Source organism: Enhydra lutris, unplaced genomic scaffold (genome assembly GCF_002288905.1).
Source record: "Enhydra lutris kenyoni isolate GAN:26980312 unplaced genomic scaffold, ASM228890v2 scaffoldscaffold43, whole genome shotgun sequence".
Taxonomy (NCBI): domain Eukaryota; kingdom Metazoa; phylum Chordata; class Mammalia; order Carnivora; family Mustelidae; genus Enhydra; species Enhydra lutris.
The window spans coordinates 13,488,594-13,506,881 of NW_019154127.1; the positions used below are offsets into that span (position 1 = coordinate 13,488,594).

At 52.9% G+C, this 18,288-nt stretch overlaps 1 protein-coding gene across 2 annotated transcripts in view; it reads right to left on the reverse strand.

The window, feature by feature from the left end:
• Window positions 1–18,288, reverse strand: part of LOC111155746 (heat shock transcription factor 2 binding protein) — a 101,794-nt gene that overhangs the window by 81,672 nt on the left and 1,834 nt on the right. For both annotated transcript variants that reach the window (XM_022516126.1, XM_022516125.1), the window contains exon 3: window positions 4,461–4,564. In XM_022516126.1, the coding sequence (XP_022371834.1) occupies window positions 4,461–4,564 (104 nt within the window). The remainder of the gene's footprint in view (window positions 1–4,460; window positions 4,565–18,288) is intronic.

Here is an 18,288-nt window from a genome sequence, read left to right on the forward strand (position 1 = left end):
GGCTGCGCCTCCCCCCGCCCGCCGCGAGCGGTCTGCGACCGCCGTCCGGTACGGGACGTGTGCCCAGCGGGCGGCAAGAGCCTCTCGACGGCGAAAGCAGCAGCTCACTGGAAAGTGGGCCAAAGACGCGAGCGGACGCAGGAGAGGACGCACAGACAGCGGCGAGCGCGTCAGCACGCCTCGACTCGCCAGCCGGGGGGGAGCCGCCCAGTCGGGCCGGCACACGCCTGCCGAAACAGCCGAAACAGAACCAGCGGCACAGCAGACGCCGGGTCGGACGCGGAACGAGTGACTCACGGCTGCCGGAGGGAACGTCAAACGGAGCAGCCGCTGCGCTGAACGAGCTGGCGATTCCTGACAAAACCAAACACGCAGGGGCCCCGGGTGCCTCCGCCGCTGACTCTTGTTTTGACTCAGTCCGTGATCTTAGGGTGGTGGGAGGAGCCCCATTGGGCCCTTCACTCGGCAGGGAGTCGGCTGGAGAGTCTCTCCCTCTGCCCCTCCCCTCACTCATGCCCCCTCTCTTTCTAAAATAAACCGATCTCTAAAAAAAAAAAAAGAAAAGAAAAGAATAGGGGCACCTGCGTGGCTGGGTGGGTTAAAGCCTCTGCCTCCGGCTGGTGTCATGATTTCAGGGTCCTGGGATCCAGCCCCGCATCGGGCTCTCTGCTCAGAGGGGAGCCTGCTTCCCCCCAACCTCTGCCTGACTCTCTGCCTACTTGCGATCTGTGTCTGTCAAATAAATAAATAAAATCCTTAAAAAAAAAAAAACATGAAACATGCATTAGCATGCAACCCAGTGACTGCAAATTTAGGCATTTACCCAAAAAAATGAAAACGCACAATCACCCAGAAACCTACACACGGATGCTCACTGTCCCACTCTTGGTAACAGTGAAAAGCCGGAATCCACCCAACTGTCCTTCGAGGGAGGTAAGTTAGATACTGTGACAGCTCCGTGCCGTGGAAGCCCGTACAGCAATGAAAAGGAACAGACTCCTGATTGCAAGAATTTGGATGAATTTGAGGGAAAAAAGTCATTTTCATGACATTCCCTTTCCATGACATTCTTGACATAAAATTACAGGGACTAACGTGGGTAGCTACGTGTTTGTGGTTGCCACGAGGCGAGCACGGGGAGCAGGGGACGTGCAGCTGCAGCAGGGGCCATGAAGGGACGTCCATGCTGATGGAAGAGTTCACCCTCTAAAGATGGTGGTGGTCCCAGGAATGTACCTGTGGGACAGAACTGCACTGGGGGGCACCTGCGGGGGTCAGTCGTTGACTGTCCGACTCCTGCTCTCTGCTCAGGTTCTGATCTCTGCGTCATGGGATCGGCTCTGTGGGGCCCCGCACCCAGCAGGGAGCTTACTCGTCCCTCTCGCTCAGCTCCTCCCCCAGCGCGTGCTAAGTAAATGAAATCTTCTTTAAAAACTGCACAGAACCAGCCAGACACACACACACACACGAGTGCGTGTGCACCAGTGACATACAGACACACCCCGGGGGTCGTCCCCCTGGTCTCCCGCTCACACCACACACCGCAGTGAGCCCAGATGCTGCCACGGGGCACACTGGGTGCAGGGCATAGGGGACCTCCCTGGATTTCTCCAGACCTTCCTGCCATCCATAATTCTTTCTAAAAACTTTTAACCAAAAGCAAAGTGGGCTGTGGTAATGCTGCACACGCACACACAGTCACTAAAGATGACCGAACTCCACTTGTACGGCAGGTCTCTCTGCCACACAAAACATCTCTCAACAGAGCGGCTGGTAAAACAAGAAACAGTAATTAAGTCCTGACGAGTTCACGTGGGTAAAGTGGATCCTCATGGGGCACTCCTCCGGCTGGCCCCCGAGTCCACAGCAAGGCCCAGCTGGCCTTGCTCTGATCTGATTCAACCACCACAAGCTTTCCTTGTCCGGTGGCCGTTCTCGGGGGGCAGGGGCCGGGGCTGGGGCTCGGCTAGCACACGTCTTTAGGAGCTGGAGTCCACACTGTGTTTCCTCATGTATCGTACAGCTTGGACCCAGAAGCTTCTGTCTGTCGCGCGTGACGTCTGCCCACACCACAGCACTTGTTGGCAGTGCTCTCATTTGGGGTCCGGCCCCTGCATTCCTTCCGGATTGCACAAGTCTAAAAGAAGCTTCCAGAGTCTGCCTCAGGATCTGTGCAGACCTGGACAGAGACCACAGAAAAGGCTACGGAAAAGGCAGCTGTCCGTTCTGTACAACGAGAAGAGACGTGGCCCTGCCACGGCAAACTTGAAAGGGCTCCCCTCTGTATTATAGTGGCAGGACAATTAAACAGGAAACTTCAGTGGAAACAGGAAATCGTTTAATCCAAAATATCTGCACATTTTAACTCAGGGCAAACTGTCAGGGCAGGAACACACTACTCGTCTGACCTTCCTCTACCAGGCCCTTTCATCCTCTATGCTCGTGCTTTACCGGAATGGCTTATGTTTTTTCTGTTCTTTATTGATTTAAGAGTGTGCAGAGGCACGCACGAGCCCATGAGCAGGGGAGGGGTGCAGGGGGAGACGCTCTCAAGCAGGTGCCACACCAGCACGGATCTCAGGGTCAGCACCACCTGAGACCATGACCTAAGCCAAGTCAAGAGTCAGATGCTCAAACTCCTCCGGCCCCAGGTGCCCGGCGTACTTTTAAGGATCACATCTACAATGCTCACAAAGCGCGCATTTTCCCTATCCTTATTGATTAAGGAAGAAAAGGAAAGCGAATGTTCTGCCCAGTTAAGTCTCAACCTTAACAAGGACGTCTCAGCAATTTCAGTAAGTCACGAACCCACAGGCACATGGCTAACTTTTACCAAATTCCTTCTGGTCTGCCGGTCGGCGTCCTTGAGACCAGGAAACCTCGGGGCCCTGACAAACGAGCCAGCCCTCCGCCTTAGCTCAGCATGACCTAGCCTAGGACCACGCTAAGATTCAACTTTCATTATGTGACACTCGACCTAACTCGGTCTCGGTACTAAAACTCTTTCCCTGACCTTTTCTGCTTGCTCAGTATTAAAGTCTGTACAAAACCCACCCGTTCGGGGGAAAGTCCACAGCAGCCACAAACCGTTGGAACTCCCTCCCATGAGGAGGCAGCGTGACCAGACACTCCGCATGAGGCAGCGGTCCTGTGACGCGCTACCTGGCCCCCTGACCGCGTTGACAGCGCCTCCTGAGCCCGCCATGCTGGGACGACCACGGGAGCTGCACGGACAGCGGTGGGCCACCCGCCGGCGCACAGGGAACGGCATATGCTAGCTGCTGTTCCTCGTACTGTTATCGACTCAGTGGTTAAAAATAAAAACATACACACTCCGAATTTCATCGGATGTGGCAGGACTGTTCCAGTTTTACAGACGAGAAAGGGAAACAACTAAGTCCACACAAAAGCCATGAATGTGTAATTTTGAAGAAATATTATTAGTCTCAGCAAATAGTAAAACTCATCGGCTACTTCTAACATCAACAAATTATGATCAGTAATGATCCCCTAGGTTAATTCAAATATTTCTAATTAATACATCCCTGATTATAAATTATAATGTGCACTTTTTTCAAGATTCTTATCATGCTGTGGCTTTTAATGTCCTGAAGTGGTCTTTTTTTTAAGATTTTATTTATTAATTTGATAGAGAGAATGAGAGGGAACACAAGCAGGGGGAGTGGCAGGGAGCCTGACATGGGGCTTGATCCCAGGACCCTGAGACCATAACCTGAGCCAAAGGCAGACACTTCGCTGATGGAGCCACCCAGGTGCCCTGAAGTGGGAACATAAAAATCAGGGGCGTCTGGGTGGCTCCGTTGGTCGAGTGTCTGACTCCTGGCTCCAGCTCAGTCCATGACCTTGGGGGCCCTGACATATTCCCCGCATCTGGCTCCTCGCTCAGCGGCAAGTCTGCGTCTTTCTCGCTCTCCCTCTCCCACTGCCCCAACTCGAGCGCCCACACACATGCTCTCTCTCTCAAATAAGTCTTTTTAAAAAATGAAACGTAAAAAGAGTAATATAAACAGGAAGTGACAATCACAAGGCATCCAGTGAATAGCCTCCACATGAAATGGTCAAAAAATCAAATGTTCAACTATTTTCCAAGCATTCAGAATTACGTATGTTTTACTATTTTTTAAGACTTACATATTTATTTTAGAGAGAGAGCACACACACGCACAAGAGCACAGGGATGGGGAGTGGGGGACAGAGAGAGAGAGAGAGAAAATCTCCAGTGGACGCCCCGCTGAGCACTGGGCCTGACGCAGGGCTCGATCCCAGGACCCTGAGATCACAACCGGAGGGGAAATCAAGAATCTGACACTTAACGGACTGAGCCCCCCGGGCGCCCCCATAATTCTGTACATTTTAAACTATAGTCTCTTGAGGCTCAAGGGCTAGCGCGGCCGCCGCAGCGCTGTGGGGTGTCCGGCAGCGGCCCGCGGGCGTTGTACCTTCTTCTCTCTCATGCTGTCAGCCTGCACGGCCTCCAGGCGGGCTCTGAAGTGCGCACAGTCCGTCCTCAGTTGCTCTACCTCTTGCTCTTTCCTTTCCAGGTCTAGAAAGAGAGACACACAGTAACACTCAGTGTTTCAAATCACGAGTCCCCTCTAAGAGCCCATCGTGCCGCATCTGTTAGGAAAACGGGCCCTGGCCGCTCGGGGGGACTAAGTCACAGAACCGGGCCTTCGATGACCAACATTCTAAAAGTTCTGCTTTCCAGGTTTCTGTCCGTTTTTAGCCCATACCAGACAGTACTTTTGTCGTTGTTTTCAGTCTTGGGTTTTAAGACCTCATTTTACTGCCAGATCGTAGTCAAGGCTTTAAGGAAGTGGGTTATGTAAGAGACTGAAGGCAAGGCCGAGAAGCCCGCCCGCCTCGCGGCACAGACTTGGATCTGCTCCACGGCAAGCAGGAGGCGGCGGGGCGCGGAGACGGCGGCAGCCGCGGCTGATTCACACCGACTGGCAGACTGACTCAGGAGGAAGAGCCGCCGCGGCTGTCAACGGCACATTTGTGTCTGAAATCAAAGTCTGATGGATTTTTCTTTAATTTTTTTTTTAAGATTTTATTTATATGACAGAGAGAGATCACAAGTAGGCAGAGAGGCAGGCAGGGGGTGGGGGGGTGGGGTTGCAGGCTCCCCGCTGAGCAGAGAGCCCGATGCAGGGCTCGATCCCAGGACCCTGAGATCATGACCCGAGCCAAAGGCAGAGGCTTAACCCACTCAGGCATCCCACGTCTGATCAATTTTAAATAAAGGATATTATGACGTAGAAATACTGACATTTAAAAAGCAAAGAGGGGCGCCTGGGTGGCTCAGTGGGTTAAGCCGCTGCCTTCGGCTCAGGTCATGATCTCAGGGTCCTGGGATGGAGCCCCGCATCGGGCTCTCTGCTCAGCGGGGAGCCTGCCTCCCCCCCATCTCTCTGGTGCCTCTCTGCCTGCTTGTGATCTCTGTCTGTCAAATAAATAAATAAATAAAATCTTTAATAATAAGCAAAGAAACATAAGACTTAAAAATTTAAGGGTCCTGACTTCAGGTCCTAAGAAATCTTCCACTTTTATGCGACCGTAGATTGAGAGCTGAGGGGAATGCAGTCCTCGCACCTTCTCCAACTCAGGCCACGGTGCTGTGGACAGTGGTCCCCACGCGTTACTGTCCACCAGGAGCCCCTAAAGGGCAGAGCTGCCGATTCAGGCCTGGGAACCTGCCCTTCCAGCAAGTTCTCAGGTGACACAGATGGCGCTGGTCTGGGAACAGACTTTGAGAGATACGGCTTCAGGACGACAGCCTGGTCTCTGGTCATCAACACAATGAAATCCACACACAACCAGCGCGAGCCAGCGCGAGCCCAGCAACCGGAACGTGGGGGCGGAACACCAGAAGGCGGTGGGAGGCAGCAGCCCGCAAGCTGGCACTTCCCTCTGCCTGAGGGGGAGATGGCTGGCAGCACCGCTCGGGGGAGGTGTGGACAAGAGGAGGGGTGCGGCTTCATGGCCCAGGGCTTGGAGAAGGTGGGGGACTGCCAAGAACAGCAGGGGCATCCCCGAAGCTCTGGAGAAGCGGAGTCTGCGTGTTCAGGGAACATTTGTCCTAGAGGGAAGATGAGCACCTAAAGCTGCGTATTCAGCTCCAGACTCAGAAAGCGGCCGGCAGAAGTGCTCTCAAAATGCGTTTCTCAGAAGCCACGGGAAATAAAGTGGGACGATCTCCTCTGCTCAAGTCCTCCCTTCCGCCACGTGTCATGCCACATCGGGACCCTCCCCGGGATTCTGCTCCGGGCCGCGCAGGAAACCAGCCATCCCTCCAGGGCTTTGCTTCGACGACTGCACACCTGCGCCGTGGAACGACGTAAATGAAGACTTGCGTTATTTGTAATTATGAGTGAACTATGAAGTGCACATGGTCAGCAAAAAAAAGAAAAACAGAACTAAAATAAAATTATTAGTGGTGGAAGCTTTCTCTTCCCAGCTCACTTCTGAATTTGCGTGTATCATCAAGCTGTACGTCACTCACACGTGGCAAAGGAGACCCAACATCTCATCTCTACGAGCCGCACGTACAAAACTAAGCAGGAATTCATTCTGGCCGCCCAAAAGTTTCTCATCAGGACAACTTCACACTCGCTCTGTGTAGCTGTACCTGACCCTGCCACAGGCTGCCATAATGAGGGGCAGGATCAGGCGTCCCACTCCCCCCAGGTGCCGCACAGAATTCCAAGTCCGCACCCGCCCACCCCAAGCACCCGGAGGCGGCAGGCGCCTTTCCGCTGTACGAGGCCGCCGCCTGGTGGCCGGGGGGGGAGCACTGCCGCCGCCTTCCGACAAAACCCACGCCCTGCTCTTCCCGCGCGGCCCCCGCAGGGCCTGCAGCCCCGAACAAGCCCTGGACAAGGCAGGCACTGTCACCCCAAATCCCTACAGTGGCACTTGGAATTTTATAAATATTTGTCACGCGGAAGAAGTTCACTTCTCTGCCCACTCCTTCTGCTAACCCTCGAACAGAGAAAAAGACACAGCCACTGCGATGAGGCCTAATGATGAGAAGACACTGCTTCCGCGACTTTTTTTAAAAACCAGAGAGAGGAGGACACCTGTTGGTTAAGCAACTGCCTCCGGCTCAGGTCAGATCCCAGAGTCCCGGGATCAAGCCCCGCCTCGGGCTCCCGGCTCCACGGGGAGTCCCCTTCTCCCTCTGACCTTCTCCCCTCTCATGCTCTCTCTCACCATCTCTTTCTCAAATAAATAAATAAATAAAATCTTAAAAAAAAAAAAACAGGGACGGAAGGAATAGGGACAGTGAATGACACATTATAGTCAAGACGTGATCTTATCCAGTTCTTATCAGAACAGGAAAGGAGCTGCCCCCAGCCTACACCATCTTCTGACTTCTCGTCTCTGGCAGTCGCCATGGAGCCGCCATCGCGGCCTCACTGTCGGCGGAGTGAGAGGGCGGCCAGGACGGACTCCCAGTGCGGAGACGCAATCTGCCCCACAGGTAAGGCTTCTGAAATGCATATTCCTTCTTTAAAAGTTTTAGTAACACGAGAACGACTGGACCCCTTACCTTGTTCACGGGAAGGGTGCGGAGAACCATCAGCGACAGGAGACAGCGCTACAGAGGAAAAGCAGCGCTTCTAAAATACCGAGCAAAGAAATGGAAGCCCTGTGGAAGAGATCAGTTTCTCCTACCCTTCCTCTGTCACCGGCGCGCCCACACCAGGCGCAATAACTACCCGCCGTTCCACGTTAACATCAAAGTATTATTTTCGACCAAAACAGCTTAAGATCCCAAATCCAAAAGAAAGGGTACTTAATAGCTCTTAACTTCTCCACGTCGGTCTCTAATAGGTTTAGAAAATAATTCACAATTAGCCGCGGATGGACCGTCTTTGCCGTGAATGGAGATGTGAAAGATGTGCAACAAAGCACCACAAAGTGCACAGTTTATGACAACAGAAACATCTTCTCCCCTAGCTCCAGAGGCCACAGTGTCAGCGGGCCCGGGCTCTCTCTGAAACCTGTGGGTGAGGATCCTTCTCTGGCTCCTCTGGCTTTCAGGAGCCTGGATGTTCCAGAATTCCCATCGGCCTCCGCTGTCACTGGGCTTTCTCCCAGTCTCCTCACAGCAGCTTCCCTGTGCACAGCTGTCTCTGGGTCCAAACGTACCCCTTCTGCAAGGACACCAGTCATCCTGGATCACGGCCTATCCTAAAGATCTCATTTTCACTTAATCAGCCTGTCTGCAGCGTAGGTTCAGAAAGTGGAAAAATGAGAATATTTCAATGTTCATTAAAGGGGGTGCTTTAGTTCAAGAGCTTAAGTGCATTTCAAATCCTTCTACACACTACAAGCCAGCCGAACAACACTTTAATCAACCGTAATTGTGTTTTAAACAAATCAAAGGGGGTAGAGGAAAAGAGTTGGAACCAGAACATGGAAACAGCATTTTTTTTCCCACAGTGCCAAAAATCTGCTCCCCAAACCGCTCTTCTTCTTCCAACTCAAAGGCTACTGGAGTTATCTTCTGTAGGACGAAGACCACGCGCGACTAACAGGAATCCGTCCGACACCGGCACGGCCAATGGACGTGGCAGCACCCGTGTCACCACCTGCGGCGTCTGAAGATAGAAGCTCCTTGGGCTCCCTGTAAATTCCCAGGGAAAGGGGGCAGACTTTTGTCCTTGGCGCGTCACGACCTTACCAAGCAGTGCTTGACAGACGCGGGGCACGTAGCGAACGCCTCCCTGACGGGCTTAGACCACGTTCACCGAACTCCTGCAAATAAATGCCTTCACACACAACTAAGATGGGTCTTGGTGAACTCAAGAGTTCTGGTAACGTATTTCTCAAACCAGACAGACGGGAAAGGTTTGCGTTGATTGGCACGTGAGCGCAAAGTTGAAGACCGGGTGTCAGGAGTGATACATTCCGGTACCGTCTCTGTTTTCTCCGTCTCAGTGACCACCCCCTCCTCTGTGCCCCTCGGACCTACCCTCCACCGTGCTCTGTGCTCCCAGAGTACCTGGGCTCCCTGGCTTTTGGCCTCCTGTTCAGTTGGGCCAGTGACAGTCTCCACAGGGACCAGGGTCGAGAAGAGACCTGCTAGGACATTCACTTCTCCTCGGCGCCGTCCCTGCCAATCTTCCAACAGCAGTAACACCACCTTCTGGGTGAGGGACCTGCCCTCCTGTGTACTGGCAGCTCTCGGGGGAGTCCTGGCACCCCAGTCCTCTAGCTGCCAGGGCTTTGTGACCCCTGTGTGTCTCCCCCAAACCCTGCCCACACCTGTGTGCCCTCACTACATTACACTTCTGGTGGCCCCTTTTGTTCTTGACGAACATGGACAGGAGACACTCTGATATTAGTGACTTGGGTCACTAGAAACTTTGGGTCATTATTTGATTTAAAAAATCTCTTTTATTTAAAGACTTTATTTTTACGTCATCTCTACACCCAACGTGGGGCTCAAACTCACAACCCCCGTATCGAGAGTCACCCACTCCACCGACCGAGCCAGCCAGGTGCCCCTATAATCCCTTCTCGCCATTTCCTCTTCCATCGTACTCTTCCTGATGCTCTCTCTCATTCCCATTCCCATGGACCAGAACTCATCATTCTTCTCTGAGCTGAAACAGAGGTCTCCCTCTTGTCATTAACACCAGACTCTTGGGAAATTAATCTCGAAACACCCACCAACACCTTAGAGACCACATAGTACACTGGCTTCAAACCCCACTGCTAACAACATAAGAGGGCCTAAAGGACACGTATGTTCTATAAACACTTTTTCCATTTGACGATGTTTTGCAAACTTTTTCTTTGGACATAATTTCAAACTTACAGAACATTGCATGAGTAAAAATAATACAAACAATACCCATATTCCTAGTACCCAGACGTATGTGCTGGCAACATTTCACGTTTGCTTATCACTGGCCACACACACACAGACACACACACACAGGGAGCCAGTTGAGGGTAAGTACTTCAGTGAGTGTTTCCAAAGTATAAAGATAATGTCCTACACACCTACTCTGCCTGGTTGTCAACTTCAGGAAAATTAGTATTAATACCTTTATGTAATCTACTACTGACATTCAAATTCTGTCAAATGACCCAAAACTGCCCTTTACAGTATTTTCTCCTTCCCAGTACAACCACCAGTCCAGGGTCAGGTATGGCCTTCAGTTTTACCTTCAGCCTCCTTTAATTTGGATCATATGCACGGCCTGTCTTTATGACATCACGGTACGTTTTTAACAACTTAAAAGTCACGACCACACATAGGGAAGGACTTCCATTTCCAGCTGTGATGGCGAGGTAGCACATCAATCTTATAGGATTATTAGGAATGATTAGGAAAGCGGAATTTAAACCAACTAAGCCCTCTGAAGGTATGTGAGAGTTGCTGAGCTACGGGGGCCCTCGGGCCAGCACCCAGGGAGCCGGAACAGGCACTGAGGCACAGGAGCCCCGCCTCCCACCCCATTCCTGCCAGGGACCTTGGCATGTTCCAAAGCAGCACAGGCAATGAGGCAGCAAAGCTGGACAGAGAGGTCAGCAGTGCCACGGAGCTGGGAAATGAAAATAAGCTACAGAGCGGTCCGACAGCCAGGACGTGGGGTGGGCCGTGATCCCAGAGGAGACGGAAGCACAGAAAGGCGAGCTGAGGTCAGAGCCACCTTCCTCCAGGCACTCAGCAGAACGTAAGCAGCACACGGAGGCTGCAGAGGCGGACAGACAGTGCAGGGGAGGGGACGATTTGTTAGAGAAATTACTGCCATCCAAAGCCTCCACAAGTTTTCACTTTTAAAAAATCTGTTAATCAATAAAAAAACGACCGAGATGGGCGCCTGGGTGGCTCAGTGGGTTAAGCCACTGCCTTTGGCTCAGGTCATGATCTCAGGGTCCTGGGATTGAGTCCGCATCGGGCTCTCTGCTCAGCAGGGAGCCTGCTTCCCTCTCTCTCTCTCTCTCTCTCTCTCTCTCTCTGCCTGCCTCTCCGTCTACTTGTGATCTCTCTCTGTCAAATAAATAAATAAAATCTTAAAAAAAAAAATTAAAACAAAACAAAACAAAACAAAAAAAAACGACCAAGATTACCAAGAGGGAAAGTAGACACTACAAGCAGACCAGGAGGAGACCCAGCCAACGGAGTTGCCAGATCCAGAGCTTTAAAATAACTGTGGTTCATGTTCCGGCAAAAGACAAAAAGGGGATTTCATCGGGAAGCTGGAATAAAACACAATCAAGTAAAAAATCAGTATTAGAAACTAGTAAGGGGGCGCCTGGGTGGCTCAGCGGGTTAAGCCTCTGCCTTTGGCTCAGGTCATGATCTCAGGGTCCTGGGATCAAGCCCCGCATCGGGCTCTCTGCTCAGCGGGGAGCCTGCTTCCCTCTCTCTCTCTGCCTGCCTCTCTGCCTGCTTGTGATCTCTGTCTCTCTCTCTCTGTCAAATAAAATCTTTTAAAAAAGAACAGCTAAAAAACTAGTAAGTACTAATAACGAACAATATGAAAACAAATAATAAAACTAATAAAGAATTCAGAATCAAATCTGCACATGCCAGCCGCTTAGAACAAAACCAACCATAGTACAGGACGGAAGGCTGTGTTTTCAGTAACTGGTGCTGGGCCAGTTGGCCATATGTGGCTACTGCCTGTTTCTTAAACAGACAAGGATGACGTGAGTCACATGATACTACATCAGCACAGAAGGTTCTATGGGACCATGCTGACATGTACAAATTTTAAATTACACAAAATAACGCTCTCCTGTTGCTAAAAAAAAATCAGTCAGGCTCTCCCCGGGTATCATGGCTGCACTAGTCCTTATTCATTACTGATGTTTCCTGAACAAAACAAGGCTGGTTCACAGGAGTAGCACTTAATCACGTATTTAAATAAAAAGTTTTGAAAGGTTAAAACTAATGTTGCAGATTTTAAAATGAAAGAAACGAGACCATAATTTTCGCTTGGTGTCAACAGGAAATGGTACCTGATCCCATCCCCAGACTCTGGGCTGAGTGTCTGGCGCCCACCGCTCGGGGGCCTGCCAGTTGCTAAGCTGCGTCACCCACCATCGCCAAGAAAGCACATGCGTTTGAAAAGCGTCTTACGGGACAAGCCAACGGCTCTTCCACCATCTCTCTCCAAATGTACCTGAGCCAGTAGGAAGGGAACTGTCAGACCCTGTGACTTCACTGTAAAACAAAAACATCTGACCCACCGGCTTCACGCTTCCAGATCGGTTTCACTGAAAAACATAGTGATACTGCAAAGTGAAATGTTGAAAACTTCACCATTTGCAATTCCTTATCTCTACGATTTGTGTCTTTTCCTTGTTACTTGACAACCAAAACTAAAAATAGAAGTTAGACACTGAAGATGGTACTGCATCTGATTTCCAAAACCTGTAACATTATATTTTGTTCTCATCAAAACACCTTCATTGTATCGATCTTACAAGTAATGTTCTGACAGAATCTTCTAAACGTGCAGAAAACGTAACTATCTATTTTACATATTGTACCACATATAAACAGGATTTTTTTTTCTAATAGGATTCTAGGGGCAGCTAGGTGGCTCAGTAGGTCAGAGTCCAACTCTTGATTCAGCTCAGGTCATGACTTGAGGGCTGTGAGACAGAGCCCCATGTCGGGCTCTGTGCTCAGCGGGGAGTCTGCTTGAGGTTCTCTCCCTCTGTCCTTCCCACGCTTACACGAACACTCTCTCTATAAAATAAGTCTTTCACGCAGTATAATACCCTCTAGTTCCATCCATGTCATCACAGATGCCAAGATTTCATTTCTTTTGATGGCTGCATAGTATTCCATTGTATATATATACCACATCTTCTTTATCTACTCATCTGTTGATGGACACCTAGGTTCTTTCCATAGTTTGGCTATTGTGGACATTGCCTGATATGAAGAAGTGGAGATGCAACATGGGGGGTTAGGGGGGTAGGAAAAGAATAAACGAAACAAGATGGGATCAGGAGGGAGACAAACCATAAGAGACTCTTAATCTCACAAAACAAACTGAGGGTTGCTGGGGGGAGGGGGGAGGGAGAGGGTGGTGGGGTTATGGATATTGGGGAAGGTATGTGCTATGGTGAGTGCTGTGAAGTGTGTAAACCTGGCGACTCACTGACCTGTACCCCTGGAGCAAATAATACATTATATGTTAATTTAAAGATTTAAAAATTTTAAAAAAACTTAAGAAAAGGGGAAAAAATAAACAACATGTCAACTTGTAAGTAAAAAATATGTCGATAAGTTCTCTTTAAACTGAAAAAATAAAATAAGAAAGTCTTTAAAAAATAAGACTCTGGTTTAAAGCACACATTTTTCCCCAATAGCCAGCCATCGCACTACTGGGTATTTACCCCAAAGATACAAACGTAGTGACACGAAGGGGCACGTGCACCCCAATGTTCATAGCAGCAACGTCCACAAGACAAACTATGGAAAGAGTCCATGGAAAGATGTCCATCCACGGACGAATGGATAGAGGAGATGTGGTGTATATATACAATGGAATACTATGCAGCCATCAAAAGAAACGAAATCTTGCCATTTGCAACGACGTGGATGGAGAGGGTATCATGCTGAGCAAAGTAAGTCAATCGGAGAAAGACAATTATCACATGATCTCCCTGATATGAGAATGTTGAGAAACAAGACAGAGGATCATAAGGGAAGGGAGGGAAAATATGAAACAAGATGAAACTAAAGAGGGAAACAGACCCTAAGAGACTCTTTTTTTTTTTTTTTAAAGATTTTATTATTTATTTGAGAAAGAGAGCATGAGAGGAGAGACGTCAGTGGGAGAAGCAGACTCCCCGCCGAGCCGGGAGCCCGATGTGGGGCTCGATTCCAGGACTCCAGGATTAGGACCTGAACCGAAGGCAGCTGCTTAACCAACTGCGCCACCCAGGCACCTGACAAACCCTGAGAGACTCTTAATCTCGGGAAACGAACTGAGGGTTGCTGGGGGCTGGTGGGTAGGGGGACGGGGTGGCGGGATGATGGACACTGGGGAGGGCATGTGCTATGGTGAGGGCTGGGAAGTGTGTGAGACTGATGACTCACAGACCTGCACCCTGAAGCAATAATACATTATATGTTATAAAAATAAAACAATAAAGGGACGCCTGGGTGGCTCAGTTGGTTAAGCAGCTGCCTTCGGCTCAGGTCGTGATCCCAGCGTCCTGGGATCGAGTCCCACATCGGGCTCCTTGCTCGTCAGCGAGCCTGCTCCTCCCTCTGCCTCTGCCTGCCGCTCTGTCTGCACGTACTCACTCTCTCTGACAAATAAATAAGTAAAAATCTTTAAAATAAAAATAAAGTAAAATAAAATGAAATGAAAAATAAGTAAAATAAATAAGTAGTAATCAAAATACAACTTCTGACACACACTGACACAGCAACAGCTCCGTCATTGCTAGACGCACCGACGTGAGGCGGTGAGAGACCAGGGACGGAGCTACCTTCTGCTGGGTACTTCCAAGTCTCCGCTTTGCCGAGGTCATCTTACGGCGGCTTGAGGACCCACAGGTCCCCCCATTTCACGCAGATAAGAAAGAACAAGAATTCAAACGAGGTCGGTCGCACTCCTAACCGTCTCTAACCCTGTCCCGACCTCCCGGAGCGGCGCGGTCTGAGCCGGACGGCGCTGCTGGCTCTGGGCACTTTCTTCACCCCGTCCAGCAAGTGCTCAGGGGCCCCTCGGCCTGAGGGGGTCCCCCTCCCTGAGGGCCCCCCTGAGCCGCACGCCACGCCACACGCTTCCGACAGAGAGTCTCGGTTTAAGTGTCACCACCTCCTGAGGTAAACGCCCCGTGCCCATCTCACAGGCAGGGACACAGCCGAGCGTCCGCCGAGCAGTGCACAGGCCGCTCCGAATTTCCCCGCGGAGCCCCGGCCTCGCTTCGCACCGAGGCTAATCACTTCTTCGTGGGCCCGTCCCCGCCGTCCGCACAGCCATAACCCCGCGCTCGGGGGACTCCGGGCCTCCCTTGGTGAGCACCTGTCCTCAATTCTCCCGCGCCTTCCCCCGAGTCTCCGCGTTTCCTGCGCGCGGGTACGAGAAGCCGTCGGCCGAGAACGGAGTCCAGCCCCTACCTCAGCGTCAGGCCCGCGGGTAACTTCCGCCTGCCTCTGTCACAAGTCAGAAACGATAAACTGCGATTAGCTCGTCTTCCACAAACCACTGACGTTGGCTTCCCTGGCTCCCCGAACCTCAATCCTTGCTCCGCGCATCAAGCCGAAGAAGAGCTTACGGGCCGGCAGCCAAGCCCGCCGTCTCCCGCCTGGGACGTGCACACACGCCGAGACCCCAGCCCAGAACGCCCTCCTCCTACCCCGACAGAGCACGCCTCGCTCCGCAACGCTCCTCTATCCCCAGAAGACCTCAGGAGCCGGGCACCTGCCCCTAACGCAGCACGACTCCAAGGCTCACCACCGTCCGCCCGCTGCCTACGGGGACTTACGACGCGGGCGCCGGGATTAAGTCCCGCCCACGGCTTGACACTCGTTTGACGGACGGGAGCCCGCGGGGCCTGAGCGAGCGAAGCAACCACACCCGCTCGAAGGAAGCTTCCCCTCCAGGCGGGCAGAGCTGCCCTGTCCTCGCTCCCTGCCCGCCTTCATTCCTCCCCGCGCCACCTCCTAGCTGACGAGCGGACGGCGACTGTAGGAGCGAAGGCAGCTCCGACCCCGGTGCAAGCCAAGAGCCCTGCTAGGGCCGAGGGCTGGAGTGTCCGGCCGCTCCCGCTGCCACCTTGTGGTCCCCGGGGGGCCCCTGGGGAGCCATTCTCAAGGCCACGGCGCCCGTGATTGGTCTCAGAAGGCCCAGGGAAGGGTCGCCGAAGCTAGTCCTTACAAAAAGGAAAAGGACGGGATCTTTCTTTTCCTTCACGTCACCCGAGCAGCAAAAATTCAGCCGAAACGGTGGAAGATGCTCCAGGAGGACATCCTCTAGGCCGGGCCCCAGGCCCTGGAAGGCTCAGGTTCACAGTCCACGGTAAAGCCTCCGGCACAAAGCAGGCCCCAAGCCCACTCTGTCCGCTGGGACGCCCCTTCACGCTCAACACCCAGGTGCCCACAGCACACCGGCCTCACGGGAACCGAGCAATTCGGAAGGAACAACGCGCAGGGAAAGGGGAAGCCCCTCGGGACCAAATACCCAGGCACAGAGAACGCAGTGGGAGGCCAACGCGGGGCCCCGCCCCCCAGTGCCTGTCGCCCAGGAGGACAGTAAAATGACGCTATCAGGAGGACAGCACCGTAAGCCATAGGAACGCCCGGCGGACCGACGGGAAGACCGAGCCTGTCTAGGCAGTCAGGCAAGCGCGAGTGCGCACTGAGGTTCGGTCCGGCAACACGGTGCTCCGAGCCGCCTACCGTCTGGTCCAGGTTCCTGGGCGGCAGCGCTCTCAGGGGACCTGATGTTTTGGTCTTTATCCTAAAAGCCAGGAGAAGCCACTGAAGACACAGGCAGGGAATGACGTCACCAAACTCAGCTACAAAAAGCCCCACGGGCGACAGGGTACGGCACAAACTAGAAAGTGACGGTGAGTGGACAAACAGGAGGCAGGGATTCAGGGACATGATGGGGGCCTGGGCTCGGTGGCGGCGGCAGCAGCGGACTCGGGAATTCAGGATCCAGCCAGGAGGGGACGCGTAAGGACTTATGGGAAGAGAGGCTGGGGGCAGGGGCGGAAGGGGAGTGAATAGTGAGGAGGGGTGGGCGATGAGGGGGATCCTAGGGCTCTAGGTGGAAGCTTCTGCCCCGGGAGCCCAGAGGGAGGGGAGGGACAGCAAGAGTCAGACGTAAGACCGGGGAACCTGTCCTGCAGGTTGTGGGGCTGGGCCAGCCCAGGGGTAAATCCAGCTGCCAAGTTACCGGGAACGACGTTTCTCCCCAGGACACAGCTTGGCAGTAAAGCGTCACAGCGACCCCATCGGGGACTGCTGACTTCTTACGCACAAAAAGCTCCTTCCGTCAAATCCCAGACTGCCAGAAACTTTGCTGTTTGGAATGACACCGGTAAGAAGGAAACCTCCCTCGGTCCCCTGCGGGGTCAAAGTCACCGGGACAAAGGGCAGCAGCCCCGCTTTCTGGCTAGCTGCGGGACTTCAAACAAGGGACGTCCAGACACAATTTTCCACGTTGATCTAAACGTTGCAGTTTTCAAAGAAACGAGGCCTGGGTCCACTGCAGTAGGACACGGTGATGGCCCCACGCACAGCCCTACTTTGCCTGCAGCCCAGCAGATCAATGCGGTTTAATGTGCGCTTCGCCTAAACTCCACCCTTTCCCAAAACCCACAACTCTAGCCTCTCGCTGGCAAGATGCCCAAGTTCCTCACGGTGTGTCTCCCTCGCGGGAAGGGACCAACAAACCTAACCTGGCCGGACCCGGGGTGCTTCCTGACGGCGGCAGGCCGATCAGTGCAGGACAAACGCTGAGAACTGGAAACAACGGTGAGACCAGCGAGAAGAAATGCCGCGTAGGCACGGGGCACGGGGCCCTAACTAAGCCTGGCGGTTTGGGCCAAACCTAGGGCCAGAGATAAACCTGGGAGCCCCGGCACCAAGATGGGAACGAAAACCGAGTGCCTGAAACCGCCCACGGAAAAGCCGTGGGTTGAGGGAAGCGCCCTAAGCCTGAACCTCCGGCGGCTGCACTGGCCAAAAGGCTGCTGCAGGGGACGCATCCGCCACGCAAACCATGACAAAAGGGCCAGAGGGCGGGAGAGAGGACGACAGGGCCTGGGGACCACAGGAAAGAGCTCCTGAAGTCTAACGGACCCCGTCAGCACGGACCTGTTCGTGGCCCTCGCTCTCGTACGCACAGTTTTGATCTCGTGGTGTCTGAAGGCTGACTCCAGACGGACTCGCGCTAAGCAGCCCAGGAGACCCCGGGGCAGTTTCCAGAATGCCGGCTCGCTAACTTGCAAAGCAGCACAAGCACTCGGCACGCCAACGTGCCCTGCTGTCAGTGCACATGGGTGACTAGCTGCTCTCAGAAGGTCAGGGCTGAGCGTGAGCTCAAAACCAGGGACTGAGAAGCCGGGGACCGGGAACGGCGACGTGACCGGCAACCTACAGCATGTCCCGCACGGTCTCCGTGGCAGAAAAACCGCAGATGTTGACATCTGCGGGCAGGACCGCTTACGGAGAGCAGCGCAGGGGCTGGTGAGGCCCCCGGAGGCTAGCAACAGCCCTCCAGGGGGAGGACGCGGAGAACAGCTGTTACCAGAGCCCAG